Source organism: Pogonomyrmex barbatus, unplaced genomic scaffold, assembly GCF_055798465.1.
Source record: "Pogonomyrmex barbatus isolate J1 unplaced genomic scaffold, ASM5579846v1 scaffold9, whole genome shotgun sequence".
In the NCBI taxonomy this organism is placed as follows: Eukaryota; Metazoa; Arthropoda; class Insecta; order Hymenoptera; family Formicidae; genus Pogonomyrmex; species Pogonomyrmex barbatus.
Window position 1 is genome coordinate 9006904 of NW_028297193.1, and position 20600 is coordinate 9027503.

At 41.2% G+C, this 20600-nt stretch overlaps 1 protein-coding gene and 1 pseudogene across 1 annotated transcript; one reads left to right on the top strand and one right to left on the bottom strand.

Moving 5' to 3' along the window:
- Positions 1–14337: 14337 nt before the first annotated feature.
- Positions 14338–15921, bottom strand: LOC112552955 (uncharacterized; annotated as a pseudogene).
- A 3359-nt stretch (positions 15922–19280) lies between these two features.
- LOC148934660 (uncharacterized) lies at positions 19281–20294 on the top strand. Its single transcript, XM_089084619.1, has 2 exons — positions 19281–19321; positions 19530–20294. The coding sequence occupies exons 1-2, from the start codon at positions 19281–19283 to the stop codon at positions 20149–20151; spliced, it is 663 nt and encodes a 220-aa protein (XP_088940745.1). The 3' UTR covers positions 20152–20294.
- The last annotated feature ends 306 nt before the right edge of the window (positions 20295–20600 follow it).

A 20600-nucleotide genomic window follows, 5' to 3' on the forward strand; every position in this document is an offset into this window, starting at 1 on the left:
CTCTGATCACTTATGTAGTCACTATCGTCAGACAACGCATGTTCTTCGTCTTCAATGTCAATATTAATATTGTCAATATTATTAATTTCCATTTCTAGTTCATCTCCAAACTCTTCGTCCACTATATTTCTGAGGTTCTCCATGTTTATATTAAACACATTTTCTATATTTAATACGTTATTCATATTCACTATTTTTCTTACAGTATCACGATCGATATTCGTTTCGAGACTTCCGAGACTTCCGAGATCTACTGTGATTCTGTGTGCCCAAGGAGTCTACTATATATATCGTCTATAATTTCATTGTCCCTTTGTCGAACTCGAAGCATGGTCATAAGTTTTCCGAATCACAATTTTGATTTTTGTAGCAGCCCAAGTTTTCCCGTTTTTTTATCTCCAATTTTTCTCCGATAAGAAGATTCGATAGAAAAGATTTGATGACTTTTTTTTTAAAGACAGCACTAACTTGAAAGTAACAGTTGGAATAATATCAATCGATATCCGGAATAGTTTTTTCAACATAAAAAGAAAGAAACTTGGTATTTATGATGGAATATTATTTATCGGTGTAACATCTATAAAAAATCGTATTCAGTTTTATAGTTTCCGTTCCATGTCACTATCAAAATTTATTTGGCTCGTACGTGAAAACTTGGACTTGACCAAACAGGAACGAACATGTTTCAATATTTATTATTAGGAAAAAATTAAGAGAGAAGAAGTGTCCATTTACCGACTTATTTTTATTGAATGAATTTTTTCGAGATTGTTCGAAATTAACTCGTTACAACATATACATTTGTTTAGCAGCCGAATTATTGGCGCTTCTCTTACCATGCTGTAACACGTACAATTGTCAATGCTATTTTTTCTAAATCAGGACATCATTATAAATCTTTCGAATTTGTTTAGGTACATTATTTTCATTAAATAACGGATTTTTTCGAGATTGTTCGAAATTAACTCGTTGCAACGTGTACATTTGTTTATAGCAGCCGGATTATTGGCGCTTCTCTTACTATGCTGCGACACATACAATCGTCAATGATATTTTTTCTATATCGGGACATCATTATAAATCTTTCGAATTTGTTTAGGTACATTATTTTCATTAAATAACGGATTTTTCGAGATTGTTCGAAATTAACTCGTTGCAACATGTACATTTATTTATTTATAGCAGCCGGATTATTGGCGCTTCTCTTAACATGCTGTGACACGTACAGTCGTCAATATTTTTTCTAATTCGGGACGTCATTATAAATCTCCCAAATAGCAATTTGTTTAAATACATAGCAGCCCGAATATCGGCGCTTTTTTTTCCTATGTCAATTTCTACAAAAAATATCTTTTCTAGCAGCTCTTCCTAGACAAAAAAAGACCCCCTCCTCCCTTCCCCCTCAAAAGTACATTCCAAAGGATTGTCGACAAAGCATTCCCCCTTCCCCGTGCCTACCAGTTACCCCCTCTCCTTTACCCCCGCGTCCCCGAGTTACCCCGCACACCCGCACCCCGCTCGGAGCTCCTGGGTTAGAACCGGCCTAGTATCACTACTATTAGACGACCGTAAGCGGTCATGAAAGAGATTCGGAATATAAACAGCTAACAGAGAGGAGCCATCGTGGTCGTGCAGACTAAGTGTCAGATTAGTAAACGAGGGATCCCGAGTTCAAATCCAGTCGGTCTCCGTTTATTTTTCCGAATCTAATAAATATCTTTCATCTCAGAAGTAGGATTCAGCCCATGTTACCTCAGAGAGGATACAGTCTATATTACCTGACAGGGAGAATTCAGTCGATTTTGTGTGTGTCATTTGTATATTGTTCAAAATGAATCAATTCGGGGAGTTAAAATACTCCAATGTCGTTGTCGATCGTTCAAAAAGTGAACGAATTCGGGAGCAGAACACTAAGTGTCAGATTAGTAAACGAGGGATCCCGAGTTCAAATCCAGTCGTTTATCCTCCGTTTATTTTTCCGAATCTAATAAATATCTTTCAGTATTGTATGTAAACATCGCGTATGGAATCCATTCATCTCAATTAGTTTGGTCTTCATCTATATAATGTCTCAAATATTCAGCTAGAGTTCTATGTGATTTCTCTAGAGCTCCGTTACTTTTTGGATGATATGCGGTAGTTTGAATTTTCATTATTTTCAAAGGGTGCATACATCCTTGAACATCTCGCTGACAAAATTTGTTCCTTGATTTATTAATATTTTCTCTTGTTTTCCGAATTCGCATATTATCTTTGTAATAAATTCTTTGGCAATTGTATTTGCTTCTTGGTCCGGTATCGATATTGCTTTATTGAATTTTGTTAAATCGTCCTGAAATGTCAACAGGTACTTATTTCCTTGCGTGGTGACCGTGAGTGGTCCCACGATATCCACGGCGTATTTTTCGAACGGTTTCTCTACCGTTTCTTTTAGTACTGGTTAGAGGCATCTTAGTTTTTCTGCTTAACTTGTTCTTCTGGCAACTCACATTTAGCGATGTAATCTTCCACGTCTTTTATTAATCGTGCCTGTTGTGCGTTAATTTTATTCTGTTTATTGTGCGTGTAGCACCTTGATGTCCTTCCGAGGGAGGCATTATGATATTCGTATATTATCTGCTCTTTTTCCTCCTTACTGTATTCGTTCTTCCTTGTCACGCTCGATGCTATTTATCTGTGTCGCGCACGATCGGATTTCTGCTAAGCGCGTCAGCGTTTGTATTGCCTTTGCCGGCCATATGCATTACTTCATAATCGTATTCCTCCAATTTAAGTCTCCATCTAATTAATCGCAAGTCCGGATCTGTTATGCTAAATAAGTGATCTGTCCCCAAATAAAAAGGGAGGGTGTGTGTCACGGCGGGCCCGATCACGAACCAGTCGTGAAAAACTCGTAATTATTTTGCAAAAAAATACCATCTCAGCCAGGAATCGAACCTGGATCTTCTGCTTACCGGGCAGGCATCTTATCCCTTCGAGGCATGTGATAATATTTATCGCAAATAACGTGTTTAGAATAACACGTCAACAATACAATACACAGATCAATGACTTGTGATCCGTAACTATTTGGAATTTTGTTCCGTATAGATACGGTCGAATACATTTGACTGCCCATACTATGGCTAGCAATTCTTTTTCCATCGTATTGTAATTCTGTTCTGCTTTATTTAGAATTCTGCTCGCGTAAGTAATTGGTCGGTCTTGGCCTACTGGCTCTTGCGATAATACCGCTCCGATGGTATAATCGGATGCGTCTATTATTAATTTAAATTGTTTTGTAAAGTTGGGGTAATTCAACTGGCGCGGTCGTCAACCTCTCTTTTAATGTTTTAAATGCGTTTTGTTGTTTTGCCGTCCAATTAAATTTTTCGTCTTTTCTAATTAGCTTTGTCAATGGTTTGCGATCTTTGAAAAATTTTCAATAAATCTCCTGTAGTACCCAGCTAATCCTATGAAGGACTGCACGTCTTTTACTTTTTTGGGTACCGGAAAATTTATGACGGCCGTTATTTTTGATGGATCCGGAATTATATTCCGTTCTCCGAAATAATGTGATCTAAATATGTCACCTCTTTTCTTAGGAACTCGCACTTGTTTGTAATTTCAGGTTATAACTTCTCAATTTCTGGAATACTTCGATTAGTCGCTTATTATGCTCCTTTAAGTTTGGTCCGTAAACGACGATGTCGTTTAAATATACAAGGCATCTTATGCCCTGTATTCTCGTTAACATCGAATTCATTAATCGCTGAAACGTGGCGGGCGCATTTTTTAACCCGAAAGGCATTCGATTAAACTCATAATGTACGGCGTGGAGAAAGTCATTTTGCTTTTATCTTTGTCGTGCATTGCTATTTGGTAACCCGACACGAAGTCTAGCGTCGAGAAGTATTTCGCATACCTGAACTGGTCGAGGATGTCCATGATGTTCGGTAAAGGAAACGAGTCTCCTATTGTTAGATTATTTAGTTTCCGGAAATCTACAATGCGTAGTTAGGTATTCTGAACGCATTGGCCTTCTTCGGGACGACTAAAAAAATTGGTGCGTTTCACTGGCTTGTGCTTAGACGGATAATTTTTTCCTCGAGCATTTTCGTTATCTGCTTATTCACTTCCGCCTTGTGCTTCTCGGGCAGGCGATATGATCGGACATTGACCGGTATGCTCTCTGTGCGCGTAATGATCTCATGTTGTACCAAGGTTGTGTGCGAGAGTGAGTTACCTTCCAAATGAAATATATCGCAATAATTACAATCATTACATATTTGTTCCAACGTTTCTTTCTCTTCAATGTTGAGAATTGATCTGTAATTGTTCTCGCATTCGTTTTCTCCTTTCGTCTATATAGTCTCGGTGTCTTTTTTCACCGTAGTGAACATTTCAGCGCTCTGTGTTTCTATCTTTTCTAAGTTTACCATTAGTATGCTTATTTCAACGGGTTCTTCTGTCGTATTTATTATACTTATCGGACAGATGAATTCCTTGGGGTCTACCAGATAGCATCCAATAAATACTCGGTTGCTCTTGCCTTATTATCCCTACTTGATTTCTATGGTAAACGCTTCGATTATCGTTTGGCTACGTGGTTTCAGCAGTATCTTTTAATATGGTTGCAATTTCAGATTTGTTTTGCCGATACTTAGTATCTTTTTTCCGTGATCGCATCTTGCCTTTTGTTTGGCTAAGAAATCAATTTCAAGTATTCCTTTGTAATCCATAAGGAAATCATCTCTAATCACGTATACTGAATGGCGAATTTCTTCTTTTCCTAGTTTTATTGTTAATTTATTTATTGTTTTATTGTTAATTTCACCTTCCCTAGCATGTAGATCTTATGTCTCGTTACGCCGGTTAACACAATGCGTTTCTCATGCACTGAAGTTTCGCTTTTGAAATTTCATTAAGATGAGGGTAGCACCGCAGAAAAGTTGCTTTACCCTTTTTTACTTCTTTTATTGGTAGTGTTATCAATTCTAACCCGTTGCGCGCTTCTCCTTGCGTTACTTGTGTAATTTGATACTTTCCGGTCGTGTTGGTAGCCCTGGCCTTCGGTCTGTCGTTTTCATCACCGCTACTGCTGCTTGACGCTGAATCAGTGCTTCCTTTTCGCGGTTTATCTCGCTTCGTCTTTATCATTGTATTTATTCGCATTACTATTTTTGACTTGGCGAGTGGTCCTTTTTCGGTCCTTTTGCCGTGAAGTATCCAGCATTCTGCACGATTATGTCCTGCTTTCTTGCAGTGCGTGCAGTATTTATTTATTGTGTTTATACGCGGTTATCTGTCTGGCTGAGGTAGAGGGAATCGACTCGTATATTTGCTCGTTTCGGCAATCTCCGCCGTAGTGTCCTGTCCTTTCCGCATTTGTGACATTGCGGCAATCTATTCTCGCGGATGGGTGGGTGGGGTATACTCGCTTTCGGACGTCAGTAGGTACATTAGGCGGGTTCTAACTCAGAAGCGTTGAGGGGAGTGCGGGTGTGCGGGGGGGAACGGTGGGCGCGGGGGGCAAGGGAGGGGGAATAGTAGGAGTGGAGGGTGTAGTGAAGAAAGACGGAACGAGGTGAGATAAACAAATAGGATAAGAGAGCAAGGCGATATAAACAAAATGGATAAACGGGCGGCGAAGATGATATAAAAAAATTGCGTGTGGACAGGGCGCGTGGACATGACGTCAGGGGGGAAGTAGTGAAGAAAGACGAAACGAGGTGAGATAAACAAATAGGATAAGATAGCAAGGCGATATAAACAAAATGAATAAACGGGCGGCGAAGATGATATAAAAAAATTGCGTGTGGACAGGTCGCGTGGACATGACGTCGGGAGAGGGGGGGGCCGCCGCCGCGTCCATCGCCGCCGCTTCGCCCACCGCAACCGCCGCCGCCCAATGCCATGTTCTTTCTCTATACTTACCATTTTTATGCGTCTCTCTCCCTTCCTCCAGACTCTTTTCATATCCGTAATGATTTTTGACTTTTTTGAATTACATGTGTTTATATATGTGTTTATATGTGTTGTAAAAAGATTTTTTTACAGAAGAGTATAAAAATATGTTTTAGCAATTTGTGTTTTGGATAGCGGGAAAAAAAGAATAAAAAAACAATTCGTATATCATATTTATTTTATTCATAGTTATCTGACCACCAATTAAATAATTTGAATACATTTTGTAATGCGCAATTAGTATAGTGATATCCGCATAGTATTATCAGCATCCAGATTGTTTAAAGAATCTACGTCTTTGTAATCAGCATCCAGAGTTTCGATGCACACGCGCTCTCGCTCATCGTCCAGAAGCAAGTTCCACAGTTATTGTCGTTTTTCATGTCCTTTGACATATACGACAGCATCGCTGTCATCGTTGTCGCTGTTATCATCATCGTCGTCTTCTTCCGTTCCAAGCACAGCCTTTGTAATCAAACTCTTAGCTTTGCTGTATGAAATCGTATCTACGCCCGTACTTTTATCGTTTTTTTGACATTTTTTTTCTTTTTTCGCTGTTCTTTGTCCTCATCCGTATTTGTACGGGGCGAGATACAGTCCCTGGCCGCGCGTTTTCATCGCGCGATTGTGACATTGCAATTCCTCGAGCTGACGTTGCGCGATTTTCCTGTCGTTTACCGCTTTCGCCACGCTGGCCGCTCCGCCGATCAAAGATCCGAGCACGCCCAACATTAGCAGAATCGGTAACACGCCGCCTCGTTTTGCCATCGGAAGTATTCGTTTCTTTTTTTTGGCAGACTTTTTCCTCGTCTTCGCTTTCATACCCATGCCGATCTTGGTCTTGGCTTTCATCGCTGTCCAAACGGCTGCAGCGGCAGCTCTCTCGCCCAGAGTCTCGAGAATCTCTCGAGATGACGCGTCCTAGGGCTTTATCGGCGAATACCTTGTCCGCCGCGTGTCTATTTGCGAGATCGTTGCTTCGAGAATACGCAATGTCGTGTTCACGACACGCCGCATTCAATGGATTTATGCTCGTTTCATCTTTGGCTAATCGTTTCTTTAGCCGAGTACCCGAACCGCAAAACTGTAAGTATATTGTTAACAACAAATGCTCATAGACGTGGTCACAGCGCCCATAATCCTATCAAGGGCAATGGGGGATCCAAGTATATTAACATCATCGCTCCGCTCATATCTATATATGGAAGTAATGATAAAAAGGGTGCAGGCATGAGCAATATACCAACCGCCATGAAGTTAAACGACAACAAGATCGATTACGTGCATTGGGACGATCCCAACGAGTTGGTGGATCGATTCCGATTGCTCGACGCTTCGCGCCGATCTGTAACAACGCTCACGACAACGAGATGTTGTCGATCATCGAGGAACTTCGCGAAGTAGGCATTATCATAAATTAATCGTGTATCGATGAAATGAACCAGATTGACATCAGTGAGGAAAAACACAATTGTACAAAGCGTACTATATCGTATGTACATAATAAATATCGTCGAGATATGAGATCGTCAAAATCCGATGGACGTGACAAAAAAAAAATGTTAATTCCGAGAAACGACAATTCATTGAGGAATTGCACGCTCCGGCCAGAAAAAATTTTCCACAAAGATGTGTCATAATTCGGGGATACGACGATCTGTGGTAAGCTGATATCATCGAGATGCGCCCGTACTCGAGATTCAACAGAGGCCATCACTACATATTCACGGTCATCGATGTGCTGAGCAAGCATGCCTGGGCCGTACCGCTCAAGAGCAAGGCCAGAAGCGAGACGGCTAACGCTATCGCTAAGATAATTCGAGAGAGTGGAAGATGCCCGAGAAACTTGCAAACGGATATGGGAAAGGAATTTTACAATGCCGATGTGCAAAAACTCTTGAAAAAACACAACGTTAATTATTATTCCACGTATACGATGTTGAAGGCTTCGATCGTCGAACGATTCAATCGTACGCTTAAGAACATGTGGAAGATGTTTACGCTCAACGGCATTTACAAGTGGGTCGACGCGCTACCGCGTCTCGTGTCAGATTACAATGCGCGGAAGCATCACACTATCGGCATGCGACCCGTTGACGTAACTCCCGCGATCGCCAAAAGACTCTTGGATACGGTATACAGCGCGATAAAGATCGCAGGTCCAGCAAAATTCAAAGTAGGCGAATCGATACGCGTGAGCGTTACCGTAAATACAAGACAGTTTTCAAAAAAAGGTTACACGCCAAATTGGACCACCGAGGTGTTTAAGATCGTTAAAGCATACTAATCCCGTAACTTATCTGTTCGAGGACTATCGCGGAAAATCGCGGGCGCGTTTTACGAGCACGAATTGCATCGCGCGACTCATCCGGACGTGTATCTCGTGGAGAAAGTACTACGCAGGAAGAGAGACAAGGTTTACGTCAAGTGGCTGGGATTCGATAGATCGCATAACTCATAGATAAACAAAAGCAGTGTGATATTCATTTTTCTTATTTTAATAATGTATTAAAAAAATAAATATATACTGTATACATGTATACAAAGAGTTTTTATTATTTTTTTCTTCCATTACATTTTTTTTAAACTATACATGTATGCAACTTACGAGAACACATGTAAAACTACATGTATTATAAACAATATATGTATTAAGCCGAGTATACATTAAATAAATTGAAGAGAATTAAAGCTAATTCCTCAGCAAGCAGGATCTTGGTTGCTATTATAAATTTTATAATATAAATTATTATATATTATTATATATAAAATAAATTTGAACAGCTAAATTTTATTATAAAACTACATACAAAAACTACAAAAAATACATACATCTATACTATATATATAACAATATCGTATAAAACTACAAGAATACTGTCGCGTTCGCGGCGTTACTTCCCGAGATCGCGATACTCGGCGGAGCGCTTTCGGAAAGGAAGAACACTGTTAAAAGAAAAGCTCGCTCTTTATTAAACAAACGGTACAACGGTACAGAAACGCGTCCGGTCACCGCGGAATCTGGCCGTCAAATCTGTATAACAGTCGGAGAACGACGCGTTGCCAAGGGCCGATCCTCTATTCAAACTCTTATCGATTGATATTGATTAATTTCAGCAGCGCCGAATGGAACACCGCACGGCCGCCCTCTTCATAAAATTGTCGTCCCAATTCTTCTTCTTTCAAGAACTTCCTCTTGGAAAAGACTTCTGGGCTCCTGACGACTTCCTGCCCTACCCTGGGCTGCTGCCTCAGGTTACCGGGCGCCGCTACTTCCAATCCCAGTCTTCTCTACTCTTCAGAAAAATCTTGTTCTTGAAATTTTCGCGCGTTTCACTCTTGACTCTTCGTCTTGAGCTTTGCGCATTTCTCTCTTCCATTTTTCGGGCAAAGTGGGGGTAATCGTCGTGGACCCTTACGTCTTTCTAAAAGACACACTAAGCCCCCTGCCTCGGCATTCGCCCATTGTCCCCCGGAAAAACCACGACTCGGAAAACCGGGGGCGAGGCAGACTTCTTTTCAGTTTGAAGCACGAGCTTGAAGATCTTGCTTGGTGCTCAGGCTCGAGGATCTCCCCACGACGCTTCTCATGACGGAAGGAAGCTTAAAGAAAGATAAAACAGAACACAGTAACTCAAAACAATTAACAAGAAATAAAAATAATGTCAAAATTGAAAAATCGGGCCCCGAAAATCTTTACTTAAAGTTCTTCCCTTTCTCTAAACGGAGCTAACCTGTCGGCATGCACAACCTTGCTTTTCCGACCACCTGAACGAGAAATACAGAAAATTACATCACTAATTTTCTTAATTATCTCAAAAGGCCCCTCCCAATCGTTCTGTAATTTGGGAGACCTACCCTTCTTACGATGAGGATTAAATAACCAAACCTTCTGTCCTTCCTCAAAAACGGGATGCCTAGCCTTTCGATCATAGCGGCATTTGATCTTCAAAGACCTTGATTCTAATCTCTCTCTTACTCTCTGATGAATTTCATCCAGCTTCTGCCGCAAATTCCGAACGTACTCCTCCGCTGACTCGGAAAAATCATAACTGGGAGGAGTACCTCTTAGCAAATCCATCGGCAAGGTAAGATCTCTTCCGCAAAACAATTCTGAAGGAGTTACGCCTGTAGCCTCATGTTTAGAGGTCCTATAGGCAAGAAGAAACATGGGAATCCAACGATCCCAATCCTTTTGATTCTCCTCAACAAACTTTGACAAATACTGTAGAATTGTGTGATGTTGTCTTTCAACTTGACCATCAGACTGAGGATGAAGAGCGGTCGTCCTCATTTTCCTAATTCCCAAAATTCTCATCAATTCTTGAAAGAGCTGTGATTCAAAATTCCTTCCCTGATCAGTATGAAGTTCCAACGGGACCTCATATCTAGAAACAACCTGATTAACAAAAATTTCTGCTAGTAGCTCTCATATTTTTCAAAGGAAAAGCCCCTACCCATTTAGTAAAACAATCAACAACAACTAGGAGATACTTATTGCCTGAAGAAGAAACAGGTAACTGAATCCTCTCAAAAAGAGCTCCCGAATTAAAGATCTGCAAAGGAGATTTCCCCTTATCTGCAGCACCCCTGTTCGCAATACAAATCTTACAGGTTCTGCACCATTCCTCAACATCTTTCTTACAGGTTGCCCAATAAAAACGCTTCCGGATCTTTTCCAGCGTTTTATTGATCCCGAAATGCCCTCCAGAAGGAGTATCATGAGCTTCTTCTAAAATCTGCTTCACTTTGCTTCGCGGGACCATCAACTGAAGAAAATTGTTTTTCAAATTAGGAGCCTCCCATCTTTTATGCAAAATCCCATTTTGGACTTCCAAAGCATGCCATTGATGCCAATAGATCTTGGCTGACAATCCTTTCGAAGAAACTTCCTCCCAAGAAGGTCGCAAATCATTTTCTTTGGCAAGTAAAAACATTGCCAGTTCCTGATCCTCTATTTGAGCCCTTCGCCAATTCTCAGAAGAATAATCACGCAAAACAATACGAGCAACTACTTTATCTCAAAAAGCCCTCTCTGAACTTCTACTTTAGAACAGAATCTACATTTTTCTTTTACACAAGGGCGTCTCGAAAGACCATCGGCATTACTGTGTATAATCCCCTTTCGATGAGCAACATCAAAATCGTATTGTTGTAACCTTATCCAGCGAGCCAATTGTCCCTCCAAGTCTTTGAAGGACATCAACCATCTCAAAGAAGCATGATCAGTTCGAATAGAGAAACTCTTTCTGTACAAATAATGATGAAAATGTTTCATCGACCGACTATAATAAGCAATGACTCTCTCATAGCCGTCCTGAACTTGTGAAAGTACCGCCCCTATTCCAAAACCTGAAGCATCCGTATCCAAAATCATCTTTCCTTCCCCCTTCGGAAAGGAAAGAAGAGGTGCAGACGTTAATGCCTGTTTTAACCTCAAAAATGCTTCTTGACATTGCTCAGTCCATTCAAATTTAGTCAAATTCTCAGTTAACTTAAACAGAGGCTTCGTAATTGAAGAAAATCCCTTAACAAACTTCCGATAATAAGAGCAAAATCCAAGAAAACTTCGGACCTGTTTTTTATTCTGAGGAACTGGCAATGGTTGTTGGCCACTCAGTGACCGCTTCAGTCTTCTCAGAATCCGTAGCGATTCCGGCAGAAGAAACAACATGACCCAAATATTTTACTTGTCTCTTAAATAAATCACATTTCTTTGGGTTAACACTAAGTTTCGCAGCACGAAATCTCAGAAGAACTTTTCTTAAATTCTCTTTCATTTTCTCAAAGGTTTTGCCAAATACTATCACATCATCTAAATAAACCAGGCAAATTTTCGAAAGTAAACCCGTTCCATAAGACGTTCAAAGGTAGCCGGGGCATTATACAAACCAAAAGGCATTACAACAAATTGCCAAAGTCCATTCCCCACAGAAAAAGCAGTCTTTTCCCTATCTTCGGGACGAATTTTCAGTTGCCAATAACCACTCTTCAAATCCAGAGTAGAAAACCAGGTATTTCCCGATAACTGATCAAGAAGATCGTCAATCCTTGGTAGCGGATAAGAATCTTTTTTCGTAACCGCATTCAATTTCCGAAAATCAATGCAAAATCTAAGAGATCCATCTTTCTTCTTTATCAAAACTGCTGGAGAAACCCAAGGGCTTGAAGATTCTTCAATTACCCCTTGTTCTTTCATGTCCTCCATAATTTTTTCAACTTCTGAACGCATATGAATTGGAATTCTCCTAGGAGCCTGTTTGATAGGACAAGAATCCATTAATTCAATATTATGTTGAAGAACTTCACACTTTCCTGCAACAGCTTGCTTCGAAAACACGTCACAAAATTCTCGCAACAATGTAGCGAAAACTATTCTCTGATCTTCCTCCAACTCTCGGGAATTATTATTAAAGAATTCTTCCAACTTCGCGGGCACAGCTTCGTCCTCTTGCTTAATCCGACGACAAAAATCTTCCCTATGACCTCCACGGAGAAAAGATTCTATTACAGTTTGCATCCCTATTCGTGAAAAGAAATCCGCGCCCAAAATACAATCCTCTCCAATATCGGCAACGAAAATCGGTAACTCTAAATTAAATTTCCCTAACTTGATCTTAGCAAACATTTTAAAACTGATCGAGATCCTTTCTTCCATAGGATACCTCAAATTTTCTTCCTTTGCTGAAAAACGCTTCCCTTTTCTCCCTATAAATTTACTACTCACCAAGGTCACATCGGAGCCCGTATCCAATTTAAAAAAACAGTCTCTTCCATTAAGAGAGCCTTGGAAAACAAAATTTCCTGATTTTTCACACCCTCTCTCAAAACGACTACAAACACCCGGGGCATTTCTTCCATTTGTCGAGCCCGCCCCTGTAAGTTCGACAAAACCTATTTTCTCTGCTGTGAAACAGAAAGTGATGGACACTCGGAACGGAAGTGCCCTTGTTTTCCGCACTGCCATTCCTTTTTCTCTTGAATTTTAAAATTCTTCTTTTTCTTAAAATTTAATCCCCTCGTTCCACGAGATTCTACTTTGAACCCGTTTAAATCAGGATTGCTCTTATAATTCGAGTAATCTTTAACCTCTTTAAAATCCAAATTTCTCCGCTCTTTTAAACAATTCTCCCTAATAATTTTAATAGCCAAAACTCTTTCTACCGTGGCCCTCAAAGATGTTAATCCTTCTAGCTGCAATGTCTGTTTAACATTCACATCAGACAATGCAATTACAAATTGAGAACAAGCAATTTTGTCACGGACTCCGAGAACATTCAGGATAAGCTAATCGAGATAAGCGCTCAATATCCGAGCCTAATGCAGTTAAATCTTCTCCGAATTTCTGTTTTCCGATTCGTAAATTGATAATAATAATTTTGCGAGGATAAATTTTCTCCAAAACGTAGCTCTAAACGCGCGACCAAATTTTCAAATTGAGAGTTCTCAAAATCCGTGCCCCCTTTCAAAATCGCACGCGTTTTTCCTCGGAGACATGACGCTAATACGGCCTTCTCCGCGTTTCCCAAATTATTCGCCTGCGCAATTAAATTAAACTGCGTAAGATATTCGCGCAACGGAACACTACCGTCATAAGTATCGGGCTTAAGTTTCAAGTCGGAACTAAAATTTGAAAAAGGAAATGACTGGCCTGATATCGGACGTTGCGAAATCTCTTCCTGCGGACCGGGCATTGAAAATGTTTCCGTCTCTCGACGAGCGCGCTCCTCCCTCAGAGAGCGAAGCTCCTCCAGTGTTAAGCAAAGAATCTCCTCCAAGTTCGGAGATGCCTCCGGCCCTTCTGCTCGAGTACAAGCCCTTTTTCTCGCAGAGATCACTCTCCGACCTTCCTGTCCAGTCCCCGTCTCTTCCGTTTGTCCCTCCGCCATTATCTCACACACACACACACACACACACACACACACACACACACACACACACACACGAATCGAAAAATTCGATCCCGGACGAGCCCTCAAAATTGTCGCGTTCGCGGCGTTACTTCCCGAGATCGCAATACTCGGCGGAGCGCTTTCGGAAAGGAAGAACACTGTTAACAGAAAAGCTCGCTCTTTATTAAACAAACGGTACAACGGTACAGAAACGCGTCCGGCCACCGCGGAATCTGGCCGTCAAATCTGTATAACAGTCGAAGAACGACGCGTTGCCAAGGGCCGATCCTCTATTCAAACTCTTATCGATTGATATTGATTAATTTCAGCAGCGCCGAACGGAACACCGCACGGCCGCAACAATACGTTCATACATACATACATAGATATGATACATAGGTACGTACATACATACATACATACGTGCATATATGCATACATATAAACTACATATACAAATATATAAAATATGTATACATTGTATAAACGTGTATATATATTACAATGGAATCCGCCAATGTCCTCACGGTAACGTCTCCGTCGAATCCGGTACGATATATCGTTTGTCATCGTACGGACTCAGAGCGATTTTCGATTCGGATACCGTATATACTTGGTGTAGCTTGGATCTTATACACGACTGGCGACGAGTCATTTCGATCTCTTCATTCAAGCACCGCGTATAATCGTCGAACGTTATTGTTCGCGTTACGACATTATTCTTTACACCTTTCGCCTTTTTAATGTCTTTTCTGCCGTCCACCCTCACCGCGTACATCTTCGCTCTGAGTCCGACGAATTCTGTCATTATCGCACCGTTATTCTCATCCTTCATTAGACCGGGTACTTTTTTATTCACGAGAGGCATCCCGTACACGTTGTCTGGATAATTGCTCGTATCGAATCTAGCAATATCGTGTTTCATCGTTTCGTACACATCGTCGCACTCGATGTGATATACGAGACTGTCTGTGTCGGTGTACATTATTTTAAATTTCTCGCGATACAACGGTGACATGTATTCGTGGTGAAATTTGTACAAGCAGATTTTCGATATGTCGAGTATACACATACCCACGTAAATCGGTTTGTCGAATTTCACCTCGAGTTTACGCAGTTCGACGGCGATTAAGTTTTCCGCAAAGACGCTGCGGCTATGAAAATTTGATTTCGCGATCATTGCTTCCGCGCCATACCGTCCGTCCCATTTGGTCAAAAGTTTAACGTCGACGTGATTGCGCACATTTTCCATTGTTTTTACCAAATATCGCGTTGTTCATCAATTTGTACAAATTTTTTTCGAAATTGTTTTTTGCACACGTTCTAAATTTCGTATTGAGTTCGATGTAATCGCGGAGCCAGACGGATTGAACAAATTGTAATACACGGTGTATCTTTGTGATACGAAGACCGTAGCGCGTATATTGTTGCAGGTTGCGGTAGTGGATGACATACCGCTTCTTATCGTATAGTATCGCGAGAAGTTTATTCTGCCGCGTGCCGGGTGGTTTATCGCGCGTCGGGCAGAAGGGTAGGTCAGCGTGTTAATCGTGCAGATGATGATGCGGATACTCGAGATCAACCTCGAAAATATAACCCCTGGGCGAATCCGGAGCGATCGCGCTCGCGTCAAAGTTCTCAATGTCTTCCATCCATCGAAATTCGGCATAGGGCAGCGGTTGACACATCGCCCATCCGTACAGATTATTGATGTCAAAGTACATAAGGTATGGCGACGGTTTCGACGGGTCGTACGAACGCATGTACTTGTTATTGGCCTGTGCGTATCTGCCGCGCTCGATAAACATAACCATATCGATGTCGATGAGCAACTCAAATTTTACGCGCGTATGTTTCAACATGATCCCACGTGAAACCTGGCAATGTAGTAATGCGCGGGATCGAGTCCATAACTCGCGACGCACTTTCGCGGAAATTTTCGAAAACGTCGGCCAATAACAAGACATCGGTCTTGAGATACAGATCGCTGTATTCGCCGAGCGTTCGGATGGAGAATCGCTGCCAGATGTTCGCGGCGTGCGCGTAATCGTTCTCCGACACCGTGTCACCGATCAACGAGCTATATAACGAGTCACGCGATGGTAAACGCGTGTCCTGCAGCTTATCCGCGCGATCCACGTATTCGTAAGGAAAAACACCTTTACGCGTCAACAAATCCAAATTTTTATTTGATAACGCGGAAAATTCGGAATGTAAAATTTTTAATTTTTCTTTTGTTAGAAAAGATGCTAATTTAATTTCAAGGCTCTGGTATTTAAAAATTTGTATGAATCAATGAAGGCGTACGCAATTTCGCGAATCTGATTTCTCGGCGGTATCTTTAACGTGTTTTGTAAATGAAATATATTTTTCTTTTATCGGCAGCACGTCGATCCTGCCTTCGAACGCCGTAGCTATTTCCATAATGATAAAGTGCGCGTCATAACCGGATAAGTTGTGAAATACTATGGGAATGCAATATGAATCTTTATAATTTATATTACAATTTGAGTGCGCGGGACCACGATAACGACCGGTAAGATGACATTCGCGGATAACAGAATTTTTACTTGATGCGCCAAATCTTCGAGTTGCTGAACGAACACGCAACGCAGTCTTCGCCGCGACGAAATCGATATACCGATAACGCGTCATCATACGAACATCGCACGTAGTATAAATAAATAAATAAATACCTCGTGCTGCTGGTAGGTGTACGATGCGTCTTCTCTCTCTGCCGGTTCTGTTCGCCGTAATACGCACTCCAAGTCCGCGTAAACGATGAATGAAAGTCGTTCCTTATTCGTGTGGTTCTTGAATTCGAGCCACTTGTCGTCCTCGTTCGGCAGTCGGATGGCGCAATCGTTCATCTTTTTGCAGTTCGTTGTATGTGACTGCAATTTTTCAGAGGAACTGAAGTAATATAGGCATCTGCAAACGGAAAATATGATTTTTTAATAAACTTTTAATAAATTTTATAAGAGAAATAATAAAATTTGTTAAAATACATATCGGTCGCAAAAGTATTTTTTGCATTTCTTCTTGTTTGCGAGCTCACGAGACGGGACAGGTCTTTGATGCACGCAAAGTTCCGCGTTGTCATCGCACGGATCCTGCACGTACAATAGATTTGCGTGTTTCTCCATCTTCCTTGATGTCAGCCGTATCGGGAGAATCTCCTTTCTTCTCTCAAAACCGTAAACGTTAATGGAGATGTCATTGATTCGTTCAAACTTCTTTATTTGATCTAACGTCATGGGAAACGTAAACGCAAACGTGTCTTGCAAATTTACACTGTCGTATAATGCGAATACGACAATTCCCAATTTGTATTCCTTTCAGCCGGTTGCAGAGCCGCGACCACCGACCATGCAAAACACATTGTCATTGGATAGTACATTGATCACCGCTCGCTTTAATATAATTTCCCGCGGTAATTCGACATAACATCCCGCGTGCATTATATTTGTTCACATTTACAGTCAAATTTAGAATTCGCGACAACGCCTATCCACTGTCGCGTTCTTAGAATTCTTCGAGCGACGCCAACATAGGTTCGATAACGTACTGCTCGTACCATTCGTTCAAATTTGACACTCGAAAGAGTTCACTATTTTTAGTGTTTATACTTTTGTTCGCGCGTTTATCGCCCGTCACAAACTCGTTAAATGCAGTGTTCACTTTCACACTATCGTGTATTTATAGAATATCTCGCACTCGCTTGAGCACTACACCACCAGCATCTTCTAAAAATTGTCGCGGCTCGATATAGTCCACATTGATCATCACATTAGTCAATATACGGCTTTTAAATGTCGTATCGATTTCTCGCCAAACGAGAGATCCATTGTCTCTACTAGTGCTCGCGTACTCATCACCAAAGTGCACGAAACGTCTTTCTAGTTGTATTTTTGCACCCGCGAGTCGCGCGATCTTCGCCACCACAGATTCTATTTGTCTATTTGCAACGGTGAGTCGAGAACGTTTAACACGGCTAAGTTCCTCGAGTTGTCCGACGCACTCGTCATCGTTGCAACCACGCGAAACACTCCACCAAGGTAGCGACTTGGTTGCACTGCTCCAGCAGCTCGCGTTTCACTCGCTCTAGGTGTTCCATATTGCGAAATCTTGATTCTTTTAAATTGTTGTGCTGTCTCATCAAAACAATTTTACATTTTTTTACTTTCTTTTTTCCTTTTCTCTCTAGCTGCTTTAACTCGAAGCCAATATATAAAGCGTTGTATTTCTGACATGTCCGGAGATTGATGGGAATAGAACAACCATATATGATTATCCTCGCTTCTTGGAATTATCTCTGCTACTTTTTGCCTGTATGCGTGTCCTCTATAATGATAATATGTGCACGCTTCCAGAATTATTTCCGTTCTCTCAGAAGGAGCGGAGAAGCAGAGAGTCGAATTGTAGCGTTCCTTAACTCTTCGGACGAGGAATCGGGAAATGGGGAGTTGGGGTATAGTGTCTTTTTATAAAATACACCGCCACGTTCACTGGTAGATGAGAGATAGAATCCCATAACGGAGAACTTGTTAATTCTTCCAATGACCTTTCCATATTGTTTGTATATCACATCACACTCTTCCACGGAGCACTTGCATATGACTCGTTCACAATGTTGTCTTTTTTCAATTTGTGCAAATTAGGCACATGTTGCATGGCATTATCACACAGACGGACTGTTGGCAATTGGAGCAAAATCCGCAGTTTAGCGCATTGACAGTATCTATCTCGTGCTTCCTAACGGCATATAATACTCCAATGTCAGTGTCCGCCAGAACCATGCATTCGGCACATAGAGTTAGTGCACCACCCATTGAATAATAAAATTGTATTGAACAATACTTTTTATTATTATTCAACGCAAGGAGTTCCGAACGGATAACAATTTTTTCTGCGTAATCCGTAAGATCACTTGATCACTTACGTAATTGCTATCGTCAGACAATGCGTGCTCTTCGTCTTCAATATCAATGTCAATATTGTCAATATTGTCAATCTCCATTTCTTCTTCATTTCCAAATACTTCGTCCACTATATATTCACAAAGTCTTCCTCATCCTCATATTAAACACATTTTCTATATTTAACACATTATCCATTTTCACCGTCAACTATTTTTTTCACACACATTAGACTTCCATCTACTGTGATCCTGCACACCCCATGATTCATTATATATCATCGACAATTTCTTTGTCCCTTTGGCTAAATCGGAACATCATCATAGGTCTCCCCCATTTGTTTATAGCAGCCGGAGTATCGGCGCTTCTCTTAACACGTCGCGACACGTATCGATTTCTACGAAGAGCTATCTTTTCGCGGGCTCTTCCTAGAAAAAATTGTATCATTATCTTTTTTTTGAAACATGTTATCAATGCTTTTTTTAGCGGGTGCGAACAAGTCGCGACACGTTTAGTTGCAACGATGGTTGAAATTCCTAGCAAAAAGGATAGAAGGGGAAGGGGGTGCGGGGAGGGGAGTTAACGCTCCGCTGTGTCAAAAATTTACGCGGATGTGATCAGTTCTCCATCATTCATTTGTATGTACAAACGCAATATACTCCGCTCCTCCATCATTCGTTTGTACGAACAACACGCAATGTATTCCGTCAAAGGAAGCAGCGCACGATGGCGAAAAACAGACTTCGTCTGATGAAGGAACGTAACGCGTAAGTTTCCATATTTTACTTTTTTCTTTTTTAAATATTATATATTTAATTTCTTTTACATTAAACAGCATTTCGGTGGAGCGTCGTGCTGTGCACCTACTCAGCAGACGTTACACTCTGCAGACAGCCACGGGCTACAAATTTCTGGAAATTGGAATCAACATTGGTTCACCGAGCTACGTGGAGATCGCTCTGGGAGATTATTGGGGACAGGAACTTATACTGTCTCTCGAAACGTGGAAGGGATTCTACGAGCAGCGATGGAATATCTACAAATTGCTGCGAAACGATTACAAAGATAATTTTATAAGTATCGGATCGTTAACCGTCAGAGTTTACAAGATGAACAACGTTACACTTGTACATCTTGAATCTTTGAACGTACGCATAATGATGATCGAATCGACCCTGCGCCGTATGTTTGATCTGGACGGATGTGTCGATGTGACGTTCGATCGACTCGTCAGAATCGTCGACACGATTGATGCCAAGTATACGCAATTCTCCAACATCGCGTCTGTTGTAACAGATCCCGAGGAAGTGCCGAATGCGATACGCGATTGCGGTACATTCGATAGACGTCAACTCGTCGATTGCGAGCTGTTAGCTTTAGTTTTTAGTGTGTAAGAAAAAAAAATGTGAAAAAAAAGTTTTCACGTTTAAATGAAAATATATTCAATTTGTTTAAAAATACAAACATATCTAATATGCAAAAACATGTATTTCTTTCATTCCTTTCCTCTCATCATAAAATAATTCCAAAAAAATAAGATTCATAAAAAAATAAGAGATACCCGCAACGGAGTGAGAGAAAGAGATAGAAGATGGTAGGTATAGAGAGATATAGAGAAAGAACATGGCATGGTGGTAGGTATAGAGAGAAAAGGGTCTGGAGGAAGGGAGAGAGACGCATAAATGGTAAGTATAGAGAAAGAATGGCATCGGGCGGCGGCGGCTGCGGCGGGCGAAGCGGCGGCCCCCCTCCCTGACGTCATGTCTACGCGCCCTATCCACACGCAATTTTTTTATATCATTTTCGCCGCCCGTCTATCCATTTTATTTATATCGCCTTGCTA

Coding starts and splice junctions, on each gene's coding strand:
- LOC148934660 (XM_089084619.1), top strand. CDS start 19,281: ATGGTTGAAATTCCTAGCAAAAAGGATAGAAGGGGAAGGGG. Junction 19,322..19,529: donor AAGGATAGAAGGGGAAGGGG/GTGCGGGGAGGG, acceptor GTAACGCGTAAG/TTTCCATATTTTACTTTTTT.